This window comes from Pseudopodoces humilis, chromosome 4 (genome assembly GCF_049639895.1).
Source record: "Pseudopodoces humilis isolate 2021_Gansu_Grassland_sample_001 chromosome 4, ASM4963989v1, whole genome shotgun sequence".
Classification (NCBI taxonomy): domain Eukaryota; kingdom Metazoa; phylum Chordata; class Aves; order Passeriformes; family Paridae; genus Pseudopodoces; species Pseudopodoces humilis.
In genome coordinates, this window is record NC_142203.1 from 4977560 (window position 1) to 4996908 (window position 19349).

The window sequence follows — 19349 nt, forward strand, 5'->3', positions numbered from 1 at the left end:
AAAAAAAAACCAAAAAAAACCACCAACACCAAAAACAAACCACAAAAACAAAACCAACAACGAAAAAAAATCCCCAACAAAACCCTTTTACGCCTTAGTTCCCTGCAACACTGGATTACATCAATGGCAAACAGAAGGGCTTATGCACGCACCATAATTACTTATGGCAGGAATACACAGGGTGAAAGAGCTCTACAACCGCTGGAGCACTTCATTCCAGAACCGCGGAATAGCCAGGGCTGGAAGGGATCAGTCCAACCCCCCTGGCAAAGCAGGCTCGCCTGGAGAAGGTGACACAAGAACGTCTCCAGAAAGAGAGAGAGACACATCCAGGAGGAAATCGGACCCGGGATCCCCCCAGAACTCCGCCAGCATCCCCCTTCCCCGCGCCGCTGCCCTCCCGCACCGCCCCTCCACCCGCCGGCCCCTCACTCCCAGGCCGAGCGCCGGGAAACGCCCCGCCGGCCTTCCCGGGCGGCGCGCAGCCCCTGTCCCGCGGGGACTCACCCGCTCCTCGTCCATGTCTGCGGGCGCGGCGGGCGCGGCGGGCGCGGCGGGCGGCGCGGTGCGGGATGCGCTCCCGGCCCCGCCGCTCCCGCGGGATAAGCGGCCGCGCCGCCCCGCCCCGCGCGCACCGGGCCTGCGCGCGCCTGCGCGCCCGCCACCGCCCCGCAGACGCGGGTTCGAGTCCCGGCCCGGCCCGGCCGTGGGCAGTGGCGGCAGCTCTAGGCTGCTCGCCCTGAGGAAGCATCTCATCAACCCGTATAAATACCTCCAAACTCGTTTTGGTGGTGCCCACTGGCATCAGCACAACACCAGAACTTCCGCATCGACTTTTGCACTGAGGGTGGCCTGGAACTGATCAGCTCACCCACCGACATTCCTTTGAACCTCCTCCAGCAAGTTTTTGTTGGAGGAGCTACTTTCGACCTGGGTCTCGGTGACTGCTGTGTAACAGAACAATACCGAGAGTCCGTGAGCGTTTATTCCTGTCATTACTTCTTATTTTTGGTTTGAAAGGAGATAAAAAAAGAACGGATGCATCCAGTAGTGTATTCTTCATGCCCAAATATAGCGTGGATTTTAAGAGAGTGGCATCATTGTGCAACCAAAGGAATAATGATGCTTAAGTGCAGAAAATTACTTAGAGGTGAAAGAAGAGACTTAAAGATAATAACTGTTGCACGGAAAAAGCTGTCAAAATTGTGCTCATGGAGAGCCATTAAACACATGGAAAATGATAGTCAGCTGTGCAAGAAATTACTATGCAATGCAACTTACCTGTGCTCAGGACTTGAAATGCTTATGCCTTAAGTGACCAAGAGCTTTGGAAGTTGCCTAGGAGATTCTCTGACACATTATACATCTATAATGTCATCTTTTTCCGGACTTTTTTGGAGGGCTGCCTCTGAAGACATCTAAGCCCCATCTGAACATGTTCCTGTGTCACCTGCTCCAGGTGTTCCTGCATTGGGTGGTCCAGTTGGACTTTGGAACAGAGCCCAAACCCCCCCCCGGCTGTCCCCTCCTGGCAGGGACTTGTGCAGAGCCACAAGGGCCCCCTGAGCCTCCTTTTCTCCAGGCTGAGCCCCTTTCCCAGCTCCCTCAGCCGCTCCTGGGGCTCCAGCCCCTTCCCAGCTCTGTTCCCTTCTCTGGACATCCTTCCATGATGTTTGTGTGAGGTTGCATGCCCTCTGAGGCAGCTTTGCTTTACATCACAGCTCACTAATTCACTCTTAGGCAGCTGTTGTTGCTTTGTTTTTGTTTTTTTCCCCAAAGCTGTGGTGCTGGAAAGGAATAGTAACCTCATGATGATGGCATTTGGCAGAGATGCAGCCACACTGGCATGAGGTGCAGCAGGGTGGTTTCCTGGCAGCTCTAAGCACCGTTCTGGAATTAAAATGCAGCACTTTTGGCATGGACACAGCAATAGGAGCCCACTTCCAGTGTGGAAATTCATCACCATGGGGAGGTTTTTCCCCCTGCCAGTGAAGGTGGCAAAGGATGACTCTCTAAAGCCACCTCTGCCTCTGTGAGTCCCCTCCCAGCACGGCTGTGCCTTCTCCATCAGCAGCACTGCACAAACCCAGGGCAAGAGGATGCAGAAGCATTGCTCCAGTCTTCCCAGCTCCATCCAGGGACCTCCTGGGACTGCACTGGCACCAGGCTGGGCCTTGTCTGCGGTTTGAATATTCATATTATCTTCCAAGTACCTGATAACTTATTTTTTCCAGTTAACACCCACAACCTGGGCTGTTAGTGGTAGTTTCAATTTGCAAGCAGTCAGAAGACAAGAAGAGAAAATCCTATCTGCTCATGCCATGCCTCAGGTTTTTCAGAGGCAAGGTACTGACCATGACTGTGGGCCCATGAATTAAGGTTTTCCCCAAAGAGTTTAGAAACAAAATCCAAAGGGATTTTTCATCTCTTGGCCTGGAAAGCAGCTGGGTCAGAAATAGTGGCTGTGGTCAGACACCCAGGGGCACCAGTAACACTGAAGCCCTCTGCAGTGTATTTGGGTGGGTGGTTAAATTGATCTCTGCAGTTGTGGGCCCACTTCTTAATTCCAGAATTAAGAACTAAGAATTATGTGGGAAGATTCAACCACAAATTTCTTTCTAAACTTTGAATGCAGGGGAAGTGTCACCATTGAGAAATATTTGCACAGTTTAGTGGGTTCCTTCAGCACTCTTGTGAACATGAGTCCAGAGGAGGGCCACCAAGGTGATCAGCAGGATCTCAGACAAGGAAAGGCTGGCAGAATTGGGATTGTTCAGCCTGGAGAGGAGAAGGCTCTGGGGAGACCTAATCCCTATACTTGAAGTAGCCAACAAGAAGGCTGGAGAGAGACAATTTACAAGGACTAAGAGTGACAGGGCAAGGGGGAATGGCTTCACAATGGCACAGAGCAGGGTTAGATTAGGCATTGGGAAGTGAATTCTTCCCTCTGAGGGTGGCAAGGCCCTGGCACACATGGTGGTGCTAGAGGGATAAAGAATATCTTCAGAGTTAACACTCTTAGCATATTTTAGGTCAAAAAGAAATGTCACAGACATAAAACCCAAAGGAAACAATGGCAAGAAGTTGGGGGAGTAAGAAACACTTCAGGCCTCTAAAACAGTAATGGACCAATTTGGGCAACCAGAGAGTAAAACAAGTAGAAGGGAAATTTAGTCTGTCTCCATGCAGGGTGCTGAATTAGATGCATCTCCATATCAAATTTTCCTTTGAAACAAAGGTTAGAATTTTGAGGAAGGCTTTTTCTCCAGAGCAGTTTTCTTCCTCCACCAAACAGAGTGCTTCCTTACATTTGACACCTGAAGCATAAACCAAGACCTAACCTCACCTGGCCACCTCCTAAAAGCACTTACTATCTTGGAAGTCACAAGAAATAAAATATTAACATTCTATTCTTGCTACTCCAGGCATAAGATAAGGCTGTTGTTTTCTTCAAACAATAGCAAGACTGCAGCACTTATATTAATTTGCAGTGCCAGATAAATCTGTATGTAGAATATAATGTGAGAAGAGGAGGCAGCATTTTTGTATGGAAGAAGGCTTGGAAGTAGTTAAAAATGGTAAAAAAACTCTGTCTGAGAAACCAAGCTAACCAAATAACAAGGGAGGAAGAAGGCCTTTATGACACAGTACATTTTCTTTGTGCTGGCTTTGAGAAAGGCTGAACCCTGTGGCGACTGCTACAGGCATTAGAGCTGCTTATTTGCAACTCAGTGTGGCTGTGGCAGCAACTAACCTCTCTCCTTGTGCAGCTCCAGGTCACTGTGACTTTGGAAAGGCCTTTTTTGGGGTGGTTAAACCAAGCCCACAACCATCGAACAGGAGCCCTCCTGTGTTTTTGGGGGTCTGTAAGTGGACAAAGCGAGGAATGAGTCAAAGACAAACTGCCTCAGCAGGCTGTTCCTTGGCACAGGCTTTTCCTGACACATCATTCCTTTCTTGTTTTTCCCTATTTCGTCCCTATTTTGAGAAGGCCAGGAGCCACCAGCACAACCAGTCAGCCAGGGAGAGATCGGTGGAGCAGCAGCGAAGCCTCTGTGTATAGGGCATGAAACAATCTGAGAACAATAAAAACCTCCCCAGCTTTCCTCCCTTCAAACTACCTGAAAATGGCTGAGATGCACAGCAAGGAGTCACTGTGGGTGGGCTAAGAGATCATGACAATGCTTGTTTATCACTTCATTACCTTGATGAACAACAAAGCCTCAGAAGTCGGCCTGCTCGATGTCTTTGGATGCAATTAACGCAGTGTTATGTATGTTATGTAGAAACATAACTCAAGAAAACAAGATTTGTGAAGTTCCCTGCTCCCCACTAACAGCTTCTGCCTGTCTCAGAGGGCTCTGCTGCACAGCAGGAACAGAGGGCTGTGGGCAAAGGAAAACAGGCTTTCCCTCAGTACTCTGAATCAGTCATTGCACTGAAGGAGACACAGTAAGGTTTTATTTATGTGCATGCCGAGAAAGCTGTGACTATCAAATCTGCTTTATTGTTTCTACAGTAGGCTCTGCACCTATTTAAAATTAAAATCTGCACACAAGCACAGCTTTGTGATAAGAACTGTGTGTTATCTACATAATACGTAGTGTACTTAGTATAGTAGAGTCTTGAGTCTTCATGGATTTTCTTAGTAGTCTTCCAATTAGAAAGGGAGCAAAGCAAAATGTGTTCTGAGACTTGAGCAACTGATTTTTTTCTCCCCTGGAATTCCCATTAAAATCCACTGCCTTTCTAGTTTTGTACACATATTGTAGTTTTTAGCCACAGCTGGCAACCAACCATCACATAGCCACGCACTCACGGCCCCACCAGCTGGATGGGGGAGAGAATCAGAGTAAAAGTGAGAAAACTCGTGGGATGAGGGAAAAAAAAAAATCAAACAACCAAACCCTGAGCTTTTAATTGCTCTTCACGTAGTGCTGCCTTCATGCCCAGCCTAAATGTGGTGTTGAATGAAGGTTTGAATCTTTAAAAATAGTGTTTTTATCGTTTAAAGCACTGTAAGTCACCGGTAAAGCTGTTTCCAGTGGAACTGCAGGGAGGGAGGAAAAGAGGTTAGTGAGATTGGTGTAAAACTCACAGTCATCACTTAGTACATCATGGTGAGATGAAATCTCTTTGTCCTCAAATCTAGCTTCACATCATCGATGTGACAGAAAAACTTGGAGTCTGAATCCTTTAATTACACATCCTGTACCAGGTAGCAGTGTCTGTTTTAGCTCTCTCCTTGCTGCTCGCTGCAGCCTGGAGTTCAAGCTTTGGGTATTTCTGAGGGGAAGCAAAAATAAGAAAAAAATAAATGTGGCATGGAGCAGCTCCTTTGTCAGTCAGAGCACTTGGATTTGGAAGTTTTGCTGTTTGCCTGGGTTGAAACCTGGTTGCTGTAAGCACAGTTAGCTGGGAAGGTGATGGATGCAGGACAGGCTGCCCCCACAGGAGCCCTGGAGGACCTGGGGGAAAGTGTTTCTGACTGGTGTTGAACCACAGCCTCTTCCAGAGGATGTAAATCTCCTGCCCCATGCAGATTAATTTTGTGGGTTTGTTGGAAACACCTGTACATGATCCTGGTACTCCTTATGTTCTTACAAATGTTATTATCTGCTTAAAAATATTTCAGAAGAAGTGACAGAGAACCATGCTTAAGCTAATCAGTTAGACACCTTGTGCTCTCCAGAGTAGCTATCACTGTTGAATTCCACATTCCTTTTCTCTCCCATTTCCTGTTTCCATATCCCTAGGTTTCATACTCTTGATATTGCTACCCTGCATGACTCTCCCTCATACACCACACACCATTTCACACTCATATTTTAAGTCAGCTCCTTTGTCTGAGTGTGGTCCCCTTTTGAGACAAACATCTGAACTTCCTGTCTCCCACTCCCTGCCATGGCACCAGAGGTACCACAGAGACACTCAGAGCTGTGCCTGGGTCACTGTCTTGTTCAAATCAGTAGAGTGGTAACAAAAACTGCATGTGGCTGCAGGGAAAATAGGTGCTGCACATTTTGGGTGTGTCTAAGCCTGCAGAAAACAACCTTTCAGTGCCATAAGTTGGTACAGAGCTCATGGTAGCCAGGACTGAAAGAAAATAGACATTCTCCATCCTTGAAAATTGGCCTAGCACTGAATTAGATGAGCTGTGGAAGTGATAAAAGGGAATATCCAAGCCCAGTAAAATCAGTTCTGCTCATGCCATCCATTACCCTGTGCTGCTCTGGTAACACAGCAATGCCTTGACAAGGCCTGTGCAGTGGCTGGGACACTGCCCTGCTGTGAATTTCATTTTCCTACTACTGACTCTACTGGGTGAGTTTGAAAAGGACTCAGCTCAGTCGAGTTTGGCCTTCCATTTCACTTAACTACTGTGAATTTCTTTCTTTTCTGACTTCTCTCACTGTGTGCTGTGAAACAGCTTCAGCCCCAGCAGTTAAAGACTTGGGTAGTGGGAGTGTGACTCCCATAGAGACTCCTGACTGGTCAGGCTGGAAAGTTCCCTCAACAACCCCTGAGAGGGAGAGAAACTCTTCAGGAGAGAGGATATATTTGTATAAATAGAATATACCCACATTTAATTAACCCACATGGAATTAAGCAGAGCCAGAGGAATTCACAAGAGCTGCTAGAAAGGAGCAGAAAGACCCACTACGTGTACATTGCTCAGGAGTCACCCACCCATGAAGCTGAAGCCTGAGTCCTTCAAATCACATCACTTTGTCAGTTTCTGAAGTTGCTTCTCTCATGCCAAAGCACCTATTGGAATAAGCTTTGAGCCACGTCAGAGAGCAGGGAATAAGTACATTTTCTTAGCCACTGCCTGTGAAGGCTTGGCCCAGAGCCACACAGTCCAGAAGTCACTTTACATTTTAAAACCAGGTTTGAGAAGCCCTGCAGCCAGCCAGCAGCAGAAAGAAGGCAGGCAATGAGGAGACAAACTGCAGAGGATCAGAGGTAACAAAAAGAGGGAGGAAAAAGGAGAAAAGGGAGTTTTTTTCACCTGGCATAATAGCAAGCACACCTGGGGAAAAGGGTCTGCAGCTGCCTGGTTATTTCAGCAGTGGAAGGTAAGAGGAGAAGAGAAAATAAGAGCTCTCCCCTTCAGGGAGAGATATGCTGGCATACTCCAGTGGAGAGGCCAGTAGTGGAAGGGAGGGAGCATAATTAATGAGGTTTTCAAGGCTGTCTGCATTTTGCTGGGCTATACAGTCAGCTGCTCTCTTCTGGTCATTAAAGATTAAGGCACACTGTTTCTCCAGCTTGTCACATGGACCTCCCATTTCTCTTTAAGAAATCCCAAAGCAAATTGTGGACAGAAGCTTTTTCCTCCCTGGCAGACTGCTGCTAGGGCCAGGGCCACTACTGATGTCACTGATTTAACCCCAGTCAGCAATGAGCCCCATGCAACTATTCCCTCACTGTCCCTCCAACAGGACTGGGGAGAGAATTAGAAGGGTAAAAAGTGAGAAAATTCATGGGATGAGATGAGTACAGTTTAATAAGAAAACAAAAACCACACACACAAGGAAAGCAGGCAGGTGTTCAGCCATCCCCAGGAAAGCTGGGCTCCATCAAGGTGGCTTGGGAAGACAAAGGCCATCACTCTGAACACCCCCCTTCCTCCTTCTCCCTCTAGCTCTGCGTGCTGACCCCGACACCATATGGTCTGGAATATCCCTCTGGTCAGCTGGGATCAGCTCTTAGAGCTGTGCCTCCTCCCAAATCCTCGTGCATCCCCTCACTGGCAGGGTGGTGTGAGAAGCAGGAAAGGACTTGGTGCTGCTCAAGTTCTCTTTTCAGCAGCAAAAAAAGGATTCCTGGGTTATCAACACTGTTTTCAACACAGAGCCAAAACAGCCCTGTCCAGTAGCTACTCTGAAGAAAATTAACTCTCTCCCAGCCCAAACCAGCACACATGCCAGCCTCCAGGTAACAAGTGCTGGTGGATGGTGGGGGTGCACCTTGCAGGACACAAGGTCCCTAAAGCTCCTTCACACCAAGGATTAGCTGCTGCCCTCTTAATGGGCTCAAGACCTCCTAATCCTGGTTCTGTGCTCACCTAGGGCAGGCACAGGGGCTCTGTGTGCACTGTTGTCTACCACAGGAGCTTTTCCAGGGGAAAGGTGCGGTTGTGTGGAGCCCCTGTCTCGGGTGGGACAGTGCTGGCCTGGTGGCTGCAAGTGCCCAGCTGATGGCACTGTGTCCCTGTCAGTCTGCCTGGCCAGAGGAGAAGGATATTTGTCTGTGCCTGGCTGGAAAAGCCTGCCTTTTGCTGGCCAAACTAGTCACTGGTTTTACTCCACATTTATATTTAGTAGTGTTTTTACCCGATCCTCCTGTTCTGAAGTAGCTGCAGTTTTGCTCAGGCCAAAAGAAGTTGTTGGGCACATTTGGACAACTTTGTCCAAGGTCTGAAGAGTAAAGACAAGCCACAGAGATGGAGGGTGTGAATTTGCAAGCACTTTTGCTGGCTTTGACATGACCTGAATCATCCCAGTGCTTCTGCCACATCACCACAAGACCTGAGTCTAGGTTTTGTCTCTGGATGAAATGTAGACAGATTGCTGCTTCTATTTATGTTTTTTGTTTTCTTGTAGAAAATGCAGTGCTAACAAGGGACTCTGCATCTCCCACTTCCACCTTAATGGTACTTGAAGAGTAAAGTTAAAACCCACCCTACATAAGAGTCCTTGTTCAAGTAATTTTAAGGTGAGAGGGTTAAAAGTACTTGAAAGTGCATTTCTGCCCTCCACTTTGCTGGCTGAGGGGGTCAGAGCCAAGAGCAATTGAAAATCCCACCCTGACATTTGGTAGGGAGTGGTAGCCCTGGTTTCTTCCACAGAGAGAGGAACTGCAGCATGGATGTGCAAGGAGGTAGCAATGCATCCACTTTCACTGTTCCCAGCAGAAAGCTGGAGGAGATTAAAGCTTAAAATAGCAGCAAAACTGCATGGCCATCAACTGATCTTGTGAAAGGCAGGGCAGAGATTTCAATGTATTTCACCACCTGCTATCAGGGCAAGCCAGAGTTGGAGACAGCTTCCATTCTTTTTTTCTCTCTCTCAGGTGATGTTTAATCTGTGAGACAAACAGATTTTATATCTGGCTTGACCAATGACACAGAGAGAGAGAGAAAGAGAGAGAGGTGGAAAGGTGAGGAACTTTGTCCCAGGTTTCAGGAGTAGAGTTGGGGTGTACAGCTGTGGCTGTGTGACACCTCAGGTCTGAGACAGAGGAGATGTGACATGGAGGGAAGGTCTGGGTGGAGGAGAGGTGTGGCTCATTTGTGGTGTGCAAGGCTGGGGCCATGGACTTGATCTTGGGAGAATGATGGGACAACAGAAAAGAGAGGGAGGCACAACCAGGCAAGGGTTATGTGAGAGAGTGAGGGAGAGAAGGGGCTTAAGGCAGATAATGGAGAAGGAAACTGTCAGCAGGAGCCCAGACTGAGTTTTACATGTGGCATGAAGACCTCCTGTGTGTTCAAAGAAAAAAAAAATTAGGACTGAGGTAAGGTAAAAAGCAAAATTCAGGGGGTGTGAGCCTGGGGGACAAGAAGAGAATTACGAAAGGGTTGAAAAGTCACATTTCTGCACTTCTATGAAGGCAATGTTGTGTATTCTTGTGCACCCTCTTAAAATAGTGGCAGTGGATGATGAATATGACCCTTCAACTTCCCAGATCCAGCAGGGCTAAAGATTGGCAGCAAGAAAAGAACCCCACAGTATGGTTGGGCATGATGAGGTAACACAAATCTGGGGATCAGGAAATGGATGTTCTGACCCTGTCCCACACTTTCTGTAAAAGAAACACAAAGGCAGAAGATGACCTTTGTGCCAAAGGCTGATTCTCTGGCACCTCTTGGAGCGTTTGGTCACATGGGAACCTCAGGAGAGCATCTTCTGACTCTGGGCTGGAATAGCTGAGGGACAAGCTATTGTCTCTAAAATATTGACCATATTTCTGGCAGCATTCCTGGGCTGTCTGCATCCAGGGAGCACTGAGCCACACAGCCCAGCTCACCCAGGCTGTCCACAGCTGCAGCTGGTCCAGGAGGTGCCTTTGAAGACCGGAGACTGACTTGGGATTATTTTTTCTGGTTGAAGATTTCATGTCAGAGGCTCTCAGGAGACAAACTGCCCTTTGCTGGTTTGTTAGAGGCCTAGAACAGATGTAAAAAAGAGCAATGTACTCTGGCAGGGGAGACCAGAGGAGAAAAAAAATGTCACCATTTCCTTTCAGAGAGTTGCACTCAGTCTCCCGTTGGAACAGTGGGAGCACCATTTCTGGGGGCCTTCCAAATCCAGGGACTGTGTATCTAGGCATGCTGTGGGAAGTAGTTGTACACTGCCAGGATGTTGAATTAGATTCCCTAATGAGCACTGAGCTGCTAGCAAGATCCAGCAGTCCCAGAAAACTCAATTTGCAAGGATCTGCTGCGAATTGAGTGGGTCTGGTTTGGTTTCATGATCATGCATGGGGTAAAGAGCAGGCCAAGAGTGTCCCAGAAGAATAGATTAGGGTCAACACACACAAAGCTGAAGCAAATGCAATTATTTATGGAGGATATTGCAGAGCTGAGCCTAACACTGGGTGGCTGCAGGTCCAGGAGGGCAGCTGTGGGCAGCCTAAAACCTTTGCAGGTTTCATAACCTTTTATAACTGTGCTCTCCTGGCTGTGCTGGGACAAGGGTACCACACAGAAAGCTTGCTCTTCAGCACAGGTCTGAGCACTGCATCCTGCAGAGAAACCCCTCTTGCTGGCAGCCCATGGTGAAAATTGCTTCCTGGCTTCTTCGTGACACTGCTCAAATAAACACACAATGAGTTTCAGGGAATATGCATTTACTGCCATGCTGTTTTCGTGTCAAAATTACTCAATCAGCAGCGTGTTTAAAACGGGGTTGTGACGAAGCATTATCATACTCACTGGTTTTACTCGCTGTTCAGTGGTCGTGTGTTTCACAGCCACAACGGGTGGCAGTGTAGGTTATATTACCCATTTCTTGTGCTGCTACATATGTCTCTGTAATGAAAAGTTACTTAGTGAAATAATGTTGTCATCAGTGTTTTATGGCAGCAGAACGTGTAGCTGGGGAGCACAAAAGCCCGGTGAAGCTTTAGCACAGGCTGTAAAGACTCCTGGAGAAAAGAGGCTTGGTGCTCTGTTACTATGACACAGATGCAAAACAAAGCAGGTGCCATGGATACCAGAAACTCAACCTTTCAGCATTTCAAGAGAAATGTTAAAGAAATTAACAATTAAATAAATAATCCTTCATAATTACAAGTGAGGAGATGTACTGTGTGGCAGATAAACTGTTATGGCAACAATTACTTCATCGAAAATTAATTTGCTTTGATGCTTTTCTCTCCCCCCCCCCACATTTTAACTGGTCATCAGATATTGTGTAATAACTTGATGTTTAATCAGTGCTTCAGATTGTGAACAAACAGCAGGTTTTCTTCTAACATTAAATAGATAGATAGATAGATAGATAGATAGATAGATAGATAGATATAGATATAGATATATAGATATAACATATAGATAGATATCGATAGATATCTATAGATATCTATTTATAGATAGATATAACGTATCTCTATAGATAGATAGATAGATAGATATTACATATATATAGATATATATTTATAACATCAAATACTCCCAGCTTTTAAAGGGTTAAAGATCACTGTGGGCAAGACTTTGCCAAGGATTAGAGCACATTAATGGGAAACAACCATTAGCACATCTAAAATGTTCCTCTACATCCTACTAATGCATCATAATTTAATATAATTAAATTGTGCAAGCTGAAAATGCTTGATTTCATGACAAACAACCATTTCAGGAGGCTGCTTGGCAGCTAAAATTGGCGTGCTGGGGAATTGCTGGCAGCTGAATGCACCCAAAACCCACATGCTGGAACCTAGGAATAAGTTCTGAACTGGAGCCCTGGTTCCCTTCCAGGCTGTGATAAGAAGAGGGAGGTATCAGAGAGGATTTTGCCTCTCCTGTGAAACATCCCAGTGCTGTGTGCCTAAGGCTTGGAAGCGTGGTTCTCTCCTCTGTTTCTCTCACAAAATGGCTCCAGGTGTGGGAAGTCTTTTCCTCAAGCTTTTCCAGAGCGTGAGGGAATTTGGATCATTTTGGATGAGAATACTGAGCAAGTAGGTCAGTTTCATTGACCTTATGCTTTAAGCAGGTACTATTAAAAATTATTTTTAAAGTTGTAAGTATAATTATAGCCAAGACAATTGTGTGAAAGAATAGTATTATTTTTCTGTGGCTTTATAATTACAGTAACAGGTTTCTTTCAATAAATTAAATAAGGCTGCTGTGAATCATATAACCAATGTCAGCCTGGACTCTTTAACAGCTTTATTGCAGCATGTAGAGTCTAATAATCCTTGTTTGGCTCTGTAAGGAAAACACTTTATGGGTTGGAAGGGTTTGTTGGCTGCTCTTCCTGAAAAAGGGCCTTTTCTGGCCTTTGAGCACCTGAAAAAAGAGCACAAAAAAGAGCAGTGGTTTAAGATTAAAACCATTCAAATGATTTAAATCATTTAAACAATTCAAACTAATCCAAAAAGCAGTAACATGTTTTTTTTTTCATGGTATATATATCAGGGAACATGTTTTTTTGTATTTTTCCCTGTGTATATGAAAACTGATGTTATTTGCTTCTGTACTGTAAAGGGGCTGCTTGATGCCTGACCATTTTGTATCTCCTCTCTGTGAAATTAAATCTAAAAGTAGCTGAGTTTTATTTGAATCTTTGTTGTTATCGATATAGAGCAATCTAGTTCCTTGACTGAGGCTTGTTTCTTATTTCGGAGGTTTCTTTTGATCATTTGTTTGTTTACTTTTCAGCATTAATAAGAGCTTCTCTTAAAATATATACATACATGCATACACATATATATATATATATGTGTATATATATATATATATCAGTCTGGAAGCATATTACTAAGAGTGACATCTGGCTGAAATCAGCAAGATTTAACCATAAATATTAATTACTCTGCTATTGGAGGGGAGAAACATACTTTCTTCAGCTCAAAAAGTAATCAATAATTTTGTAAATGAGACTTCTCATGCAGTCTGCATCTATTGCATATGCAGTAAAAGCAAAGTTTCTGTCCCATGAGAAGCAGTAGAAAATGTCTTTTCGAAGAGGAAAAAATAAAAATAAATCAACATTGAAATTATGTTCATCCAATCCAAAGAGAGACATTTTCTTCTCAAGTTATGGCCTTATTGATGCATTAAGGTGACCTTTATGACATTAAGGAATGTAGCTTTCTACAAGAGAAATAAAACAAAGAAACTAACCCACTTTTTTTCTGCAACTCCACTGAACAGTTTTCTGAACTCTTTTTCTCAAGAGGTCAATGTAGCCTAAAAATTTCATGGGTGATCACTTAATGATTTGCTTACAACTGGTGTGGGGGGGAAAACTTCTATATTCACATTTTTTGTATTTATTTGGGAAATGGTGAATCACAGAACGCAATTACTAGATTGTGGTTAAAGTGCTTGTCTAATTGACAATTAAGGAAATAACACACTTTATTAATTTCTCTGTAGATGAATTGTATATGAAATAACCTGGTTCAGAAATATTCTATGTAGTCCATTGAATATACCTAGCTTCCTTTTTCCTTTTTCCTTTTTCTCCTTTCCTTTTTCCTTTTCCCTTTCTTTCTTTTTCCTTTCTTTCTTTTTCCTTTCTTTCTCCTTTCTTTCTTTCTCCTTTCTTCCTTTCCCCTTTCCCCTTTCCCCTTTCCCCTTTCTTCCGTTCCCCTTTCCCGTTTCCCCTTTCCCCTTTCTTCCTTTCCCCTTTCCCCTTTCCTCCTTTCCCCTTTCCCCTTTCCCCTTTCCCCTTTCCCCTTTCCCCTTTCCCCTTTCCCCTTTCCTTTCCTTTCCTTTTTCCTTTCCTTTCCTTTTTCCTTTCCTTTCCTTTTTCCTTTCCTTTCCTTTTTCCTTTCCTTTCCTTTTTCCTTTCCTTTCCTTTTTCCTTTCCTTTCCTTTTTCCTTTCCTTTCCTTTTTCCTTTCCTTTCCTTTTTCCTTTCCTTTCCTTTTTCCTTTCCTTTCCTTTCCGCACCTTTCCTTTCCGCACCTTTCCTTTCCGCACCTTTCCGCACCTTTCCTTTCCTTTCCTTTCTTTCTCTCCACTTGTTGCCCCTGGAGACAGTTTACTGTCCACAATAAAAGGAGAAACAACTACAAAGTAATATTATCCTCTAAGATTGCAGCTGTGCAGTAATTCATGTGCACCTCATGGCATCTCTGCAGATGTATCCCAGCAACGTGTCTTGTAATTTATTTTCTTTTAAGATATGGGGGAAAAGGCAGCACACTGTCAAAACCAAGCTTGTGCTAATCATGGCTTTAAGAGCACAGCTCTCTGAGAGTGCAGTTCAAATTTTGGGGCCTTGGCTATGTAGCTAAAATATGGATTTTCTCTACTGTAGTAGGGACTAATTTAGGGTAGCTCTGTAAGTAACAAAATTTTGAGGTGTAAATGTCACTATAGTGTCCAAACGTTAGCTGTCTATTTTTACTTGTTTTGAGCAGTGGAAAATTGTCAACAGGTAATTGTCATTTTGTGCCTTGGAATTCAATTATTTTCCCAGAGATGTCATGAGTATCCTGCATGCCTGGAGAGGAGCTTATCCCACCCCATTCCAGGCTTGAACTTGGCATATAAATGACATGTAGCACAGGATTACCATGTGGTGTGATGAATGTTCAAAGTGTGCATGCACACAACCCCTTCAAACTTACAGGTGCTATTTTCTCAAAAAGAGAAAAGATGGAAACATGTCTGTTTAAAAGTTGTCTGCATTACCCTGGCATCAGCTGTGTCATTTTATATGGAAAGTTGTTTGGCTGGTTTTGTGAAACAATTTCCTGGAAAAGCTCCATAATTATTTATAAATATATATACCTAGATTCTCTTTGTTTAGTGATAAAAAAAGTCAAATTTAGCACAGCACCAGTATCCAGCAACACAGACCATACACAGAGATGTCAGCAGGCAGGGCACACCTTATATATTTCAAAACAAGCAAGTTTTGTAAATTGCTCTTATGGATGCACTTCTTAGAAAGACATAATAAAGATTAATATTTCATGCCCAATAACAGTGTTGTGCCTTATTTTTAGCTTTCCTGGGAGTTTCAATATTTAGCAAGGTTTTTCTTTGAAAACATGAATCATTTGCAATATGAATTATTTCTGAGAACTATATTTTCCCAGGAAAGCGGCCTCTCAGGGCTTCAAGGATTCCAGGGAATGGAGATAATTTCTCAGAGGAGATGATGGGTATGGCCAAAGCTGAGGAGTTATTAAATTTCTGGACTGCAGTAGTTAAGAATTCCAGTAGTTTGCTTCAGGTTCATCCAGTATTTTCCTTATGTAATTAAAGGCATTACCACATGATAGCAAGTTTTTGGTTTAGAGCCTTGCACCAGTAATTTTGTCAAATTGTTCATCATCTTTAGAAAAAGAAATTTAATATACTGTGTATACCCTTCAGGCTGGAAACCTTTTAAGCTCCAGGTGAGTGAGCAGCTTGACCAGTCTTCGGTGAAAACTGGAAATGGACAGAAAGTAAATGTGCAGTCCCACCCTGGCTGCAGAAGTACTCAGCACCCTTGGTAACACTTTGATAACATATTTTTGGCCTGCTTTTAAGGTATCTTTTAGAGCCAAACCTATACTTCAGGAAAAAATATAATATCTTCAGCCAGAGACACAATTGTAAGAAAGTCTGGAGGTGGATGAGCAGCCTGGAAATTGATGCAGGTTTATTGAATGTTTTTTTATGTATGGTTTAGTCCTGACATGAGCCTAGGGAAGGCTACCTGTTTGTTTAATTTTTACTTAGGCTTTTTGAGACACATTTTCCACATTTGCTTTCCACTTTAGTTAAAATTTAACCTCAATTAAATTTCCTCTGGAATGTGCCTACTTAATCAGACAAAATAATGAAGATGAAAACTTGAGGTACTGACTGCACAGATTATTTGGTTGGTTTTGTTGATTTTTTTTTTCCTTTAAACTTTTAGTTCGTGCTAAAATATTTGATTCAGAAACTCAGAAATACTCATTTTAATAGTTAAAAAATAGGATTCTCCTTTTGAGTCTTTTTTGTGTGCTTAAAGTCATGAATGATTTTTAAATTTCTTACTTTAAACTCCATTTGGGTCCCTAAAGGGCTTTATATTTGCTGTCTTTACTATTATTATATTTTTAAATGACTAATAAAGACCAAATTAGCATTTGAGGGGCAGTAATCTGATCTTAATTCCCGGGCTGTTTTTCCTGACCATCCCACTGGGAGCTCAGGGGAATTTTGAATATTGAATCCCTGCCTTATCTCTCTCTTGTGAAACCCTGGAGGTGCCAGGCAGGATGTTGTTTGTAGCTCAGAGGGATGTTTTGAAAGGTTCCTTGAGGAAAAGTATCTATGGGTAAGGAGCAGATCCAGTTGGAAGATGTGGATGTTGGAAAGCACTACTTCCTTCTGCTCACAGGGAATTTCCGTGTACTTTTTAATTTACATGTTTATTCACATACAAAACAGGAATCCTGAGAAAGCTGTGTTTCACATCTTATTTTATGACATTTTATACTATTCAAGTATTGTCAACTGCTGCCTTAAAACATTTCAAGAGTTGAAAGGGGATTTGACAAATAAAATTGCAGGTGGTTTTAGTAAAGGTCTTTGTTTTTGCTGTTTTCTGCAGTCCTTTATTTTGCTCTTGTGCGTGGTGGTTAGCATTGCTGTTTTCTGCTTTACCTGCTCAGTTCTGGGGCAGATTAAGTTGCCTTTCTTGTACCCCACAGCCCCTTTGTTTCTCACCCCAGACCCCAACCTTTTGTTTAATCGAGGACGCAGCTCTTTACCCGTGTGTGTGCAGATGCTCCATCTAACAGCTTTAAAATAGCATTGTCCATGAACTGATCTAGGAACTCTGGCAGTTTAGGGTGGAGCAGGACATGGCTGTGGAGACCAGGAGGATTTTTGGGATTTTTGGATTCTCTCATGGGGCACAAACCAAATCACCAGGCCCAACACCAATCACCAAGCCATTGTCACCTGGCTGGGGAAGGGGGCACATGGAAAAACACCCCTGGGGCATCTTGGAGTGGCATCAGCTCCTCAGGAATCCAGGGAAGTGGAGGGAGGATGGGTGCCCCAAGGGTGACTGAAACACTTGGCACTGGGTGGACACTTGCCAGGGACAGAATGGGGGGACCCTCGTGTTAAGGACACCCACCCCTTCAAGATCCCATGGGGATCCCACCAATTCCTGTCCCCCCAAAATTATTGTCACAGCCCGGGGGGTGCTGCAAAGGTCAGAAGATACCCCTGCAAGGAGGGGTAACACGGTTATGGGGATCCCAGGCAGAGGGGGTGAGGTGTTGATGGCCTGGGGGTCCTGATGAGCCCACCCCACTCACAATGGTTGTCATTACCATGGTGATCCCATGGAGAGGGGGTGTAATCACTACAGGAGGGACTCAGAATTTGGAGAGGTTAATGCTCCTGAGTGTCCTGATGTCCTGTGTCCCCAGTGGACTGACCCCCAAACTGAGAGTTGCCACAGTTCTGGGAGTCCTACTGCGCTCAAGCTCCCCTCAGGAATGGGTGTCCCAAAGCTGTGGGTGCTGCAAAGTTCAGGAGACAAATAAGAAAAGACAGGATCCTGGTTGTGGGGGTCCCACAGCCACCCCAAGTGTCCCAGAGGTCCTGCCAAGCGCAGCATACCCAGGACAGAGGATCCTATGGGGGTCCCAGGGCCATACTGCCACCACCCCAGCAGGCAGGAACAGCAGCCAAGGGGCCAACACTTGCCCTTGCCCCCACCCACCTTGTTCTTGGGGAAGCCACCACACTCCACAGGGAAGCCATCACCCCAGCCCTGTCCCCTGCCAGCAGCAGTCCCTGTACCCAAACTCCTCCAGCCCTCCAGCCCAGCCTGCCTGTCCCCCCAGCCATGGATCAGGGGCTCCCAGCCCTGCAGGGCCCTGGTGGGGGCAGTGAGAGCTCAAGAGCCAGGTTTGTTCTCCTGCAGGAGGAGTTTATTAACGGAGACTGGAACAAATGATCCTAACAACAAACACAAAAATATTAATAACAATAAACACAAAATAAATTATGAAGATAAACAATAAGAAATAATAAGATAATAATTATAATAATAATAAGAAGATAATGATAAGCAAACAAAAATATTTACAATAATAGAAAAAAACAAAGTCGTAACAATAAGCAAACGCAAACCCAATCTTAGCACTAAATACCTAATACTAAATATAATGCCTACTCCAGCGTTCTCCTGGCAGGGCTGTGGGACCCCCGAGCGCTCACAGGTGCCACTAGCGGATTAGGAGCGCCCGCCGAGCGCGTCGGATCTGCCCACGGAACTTGCGCAGCTCCTCCTTGAAGGCCGGGTGCTCCATGGGCCGATAGCTCTGGGGCTCGCAGTGGCTCTGCAACCCACGGCTCCGTCAGCCCCCACAGCGCAGCCTCCGGCTCGCCCCCATCCCGGGCCAAAACCAGCGCCCCCGGCCCTAGAGATCCCCTCCCACTGCAGGGAAGATGCTCAGAGCCAGAGCTGCCCTTCCCCAGTGCCCTGTGCCCCCCTCAGGTGCTGCCCTCCTGCCAGTGAGGGGACAGCGGGTGGGGACTCACCGAGAACTGGAAGAAGAACTCACGGTACCCCCCCTTCAAGATGTAGAGCTCGGGGTAGTGCAGCTGGGGGTACTCGTGGCAGGACCGATCCCTCTCCCGCAGGAACTTGCACCTGTGCCACAGAGAAAGCCCCACGAAATCACCCCCGTGCGGACACCTGAGCATGCCTGGGGGGCTGGCAGACCCCAATGTACCCTTCTGCCATCGCTCACATTTTGGGCCCCCGCTCAGCCGAGAATTCACAGTGGAAGATGATGATCACCCTCTTGCTGGTGTCCAGGGGCACGATGGGCTGCGCCAGCAGGAATTCCTCCACGTCCCGCTGCAGCGGCAGGTTGACAGCACCCTGGGGAGGGACAGGAGGCCCATTTTTCCCCTCTGCCTCCAATTTAATTTTCTGCAAGGACCCAAGCATGCTGTCCCCCAGCCTACCCCACCATCAAGCTCCTCTTTCCACTTGGGTATCAACCCTTTAGGGGTTGGCTTGGCACTTTTCATGGGTGCGGCTCTATCCCTCTGGGCAGCTCAGTAACCTTCATGGGGGCCTGCTCAAGCCCTTTGGAGGCTCAGGGTACCACTGTGGGGGCTGCTTTACTCCTCTCTGGGAGCTCAGTGTCTTT

At 45.5% G+C, this 19349-nt stretch overlaps 1 protein-coding gene across 1 annotated transcript in view; it reads right to left on the minus strand.

The window, feature by feature from the left end:
• FSD1L (fibronectin type III and SPRY domain containing 1 like) overlaps positions 1-19349 on the minus strand; it is a 46946-nt gene that overhangs the window by 24099 nt on the left and 3498 nt on the right. Inside the window, exons 8-9 of the mRNA XM_088054147.1 lie at positions 18942-19075; positions 18730-18841 (exon numbers count right to left, since the gene is read on the minus strand). Coding sequence (XP_087910273.1) covers positions 18730-18841; positions 18942-19075 — 246 coding nt within the window. The remainder of the gene's footprint in view (positions 1-18729; positions 18842-18941; positions 19076-19349) is intronic.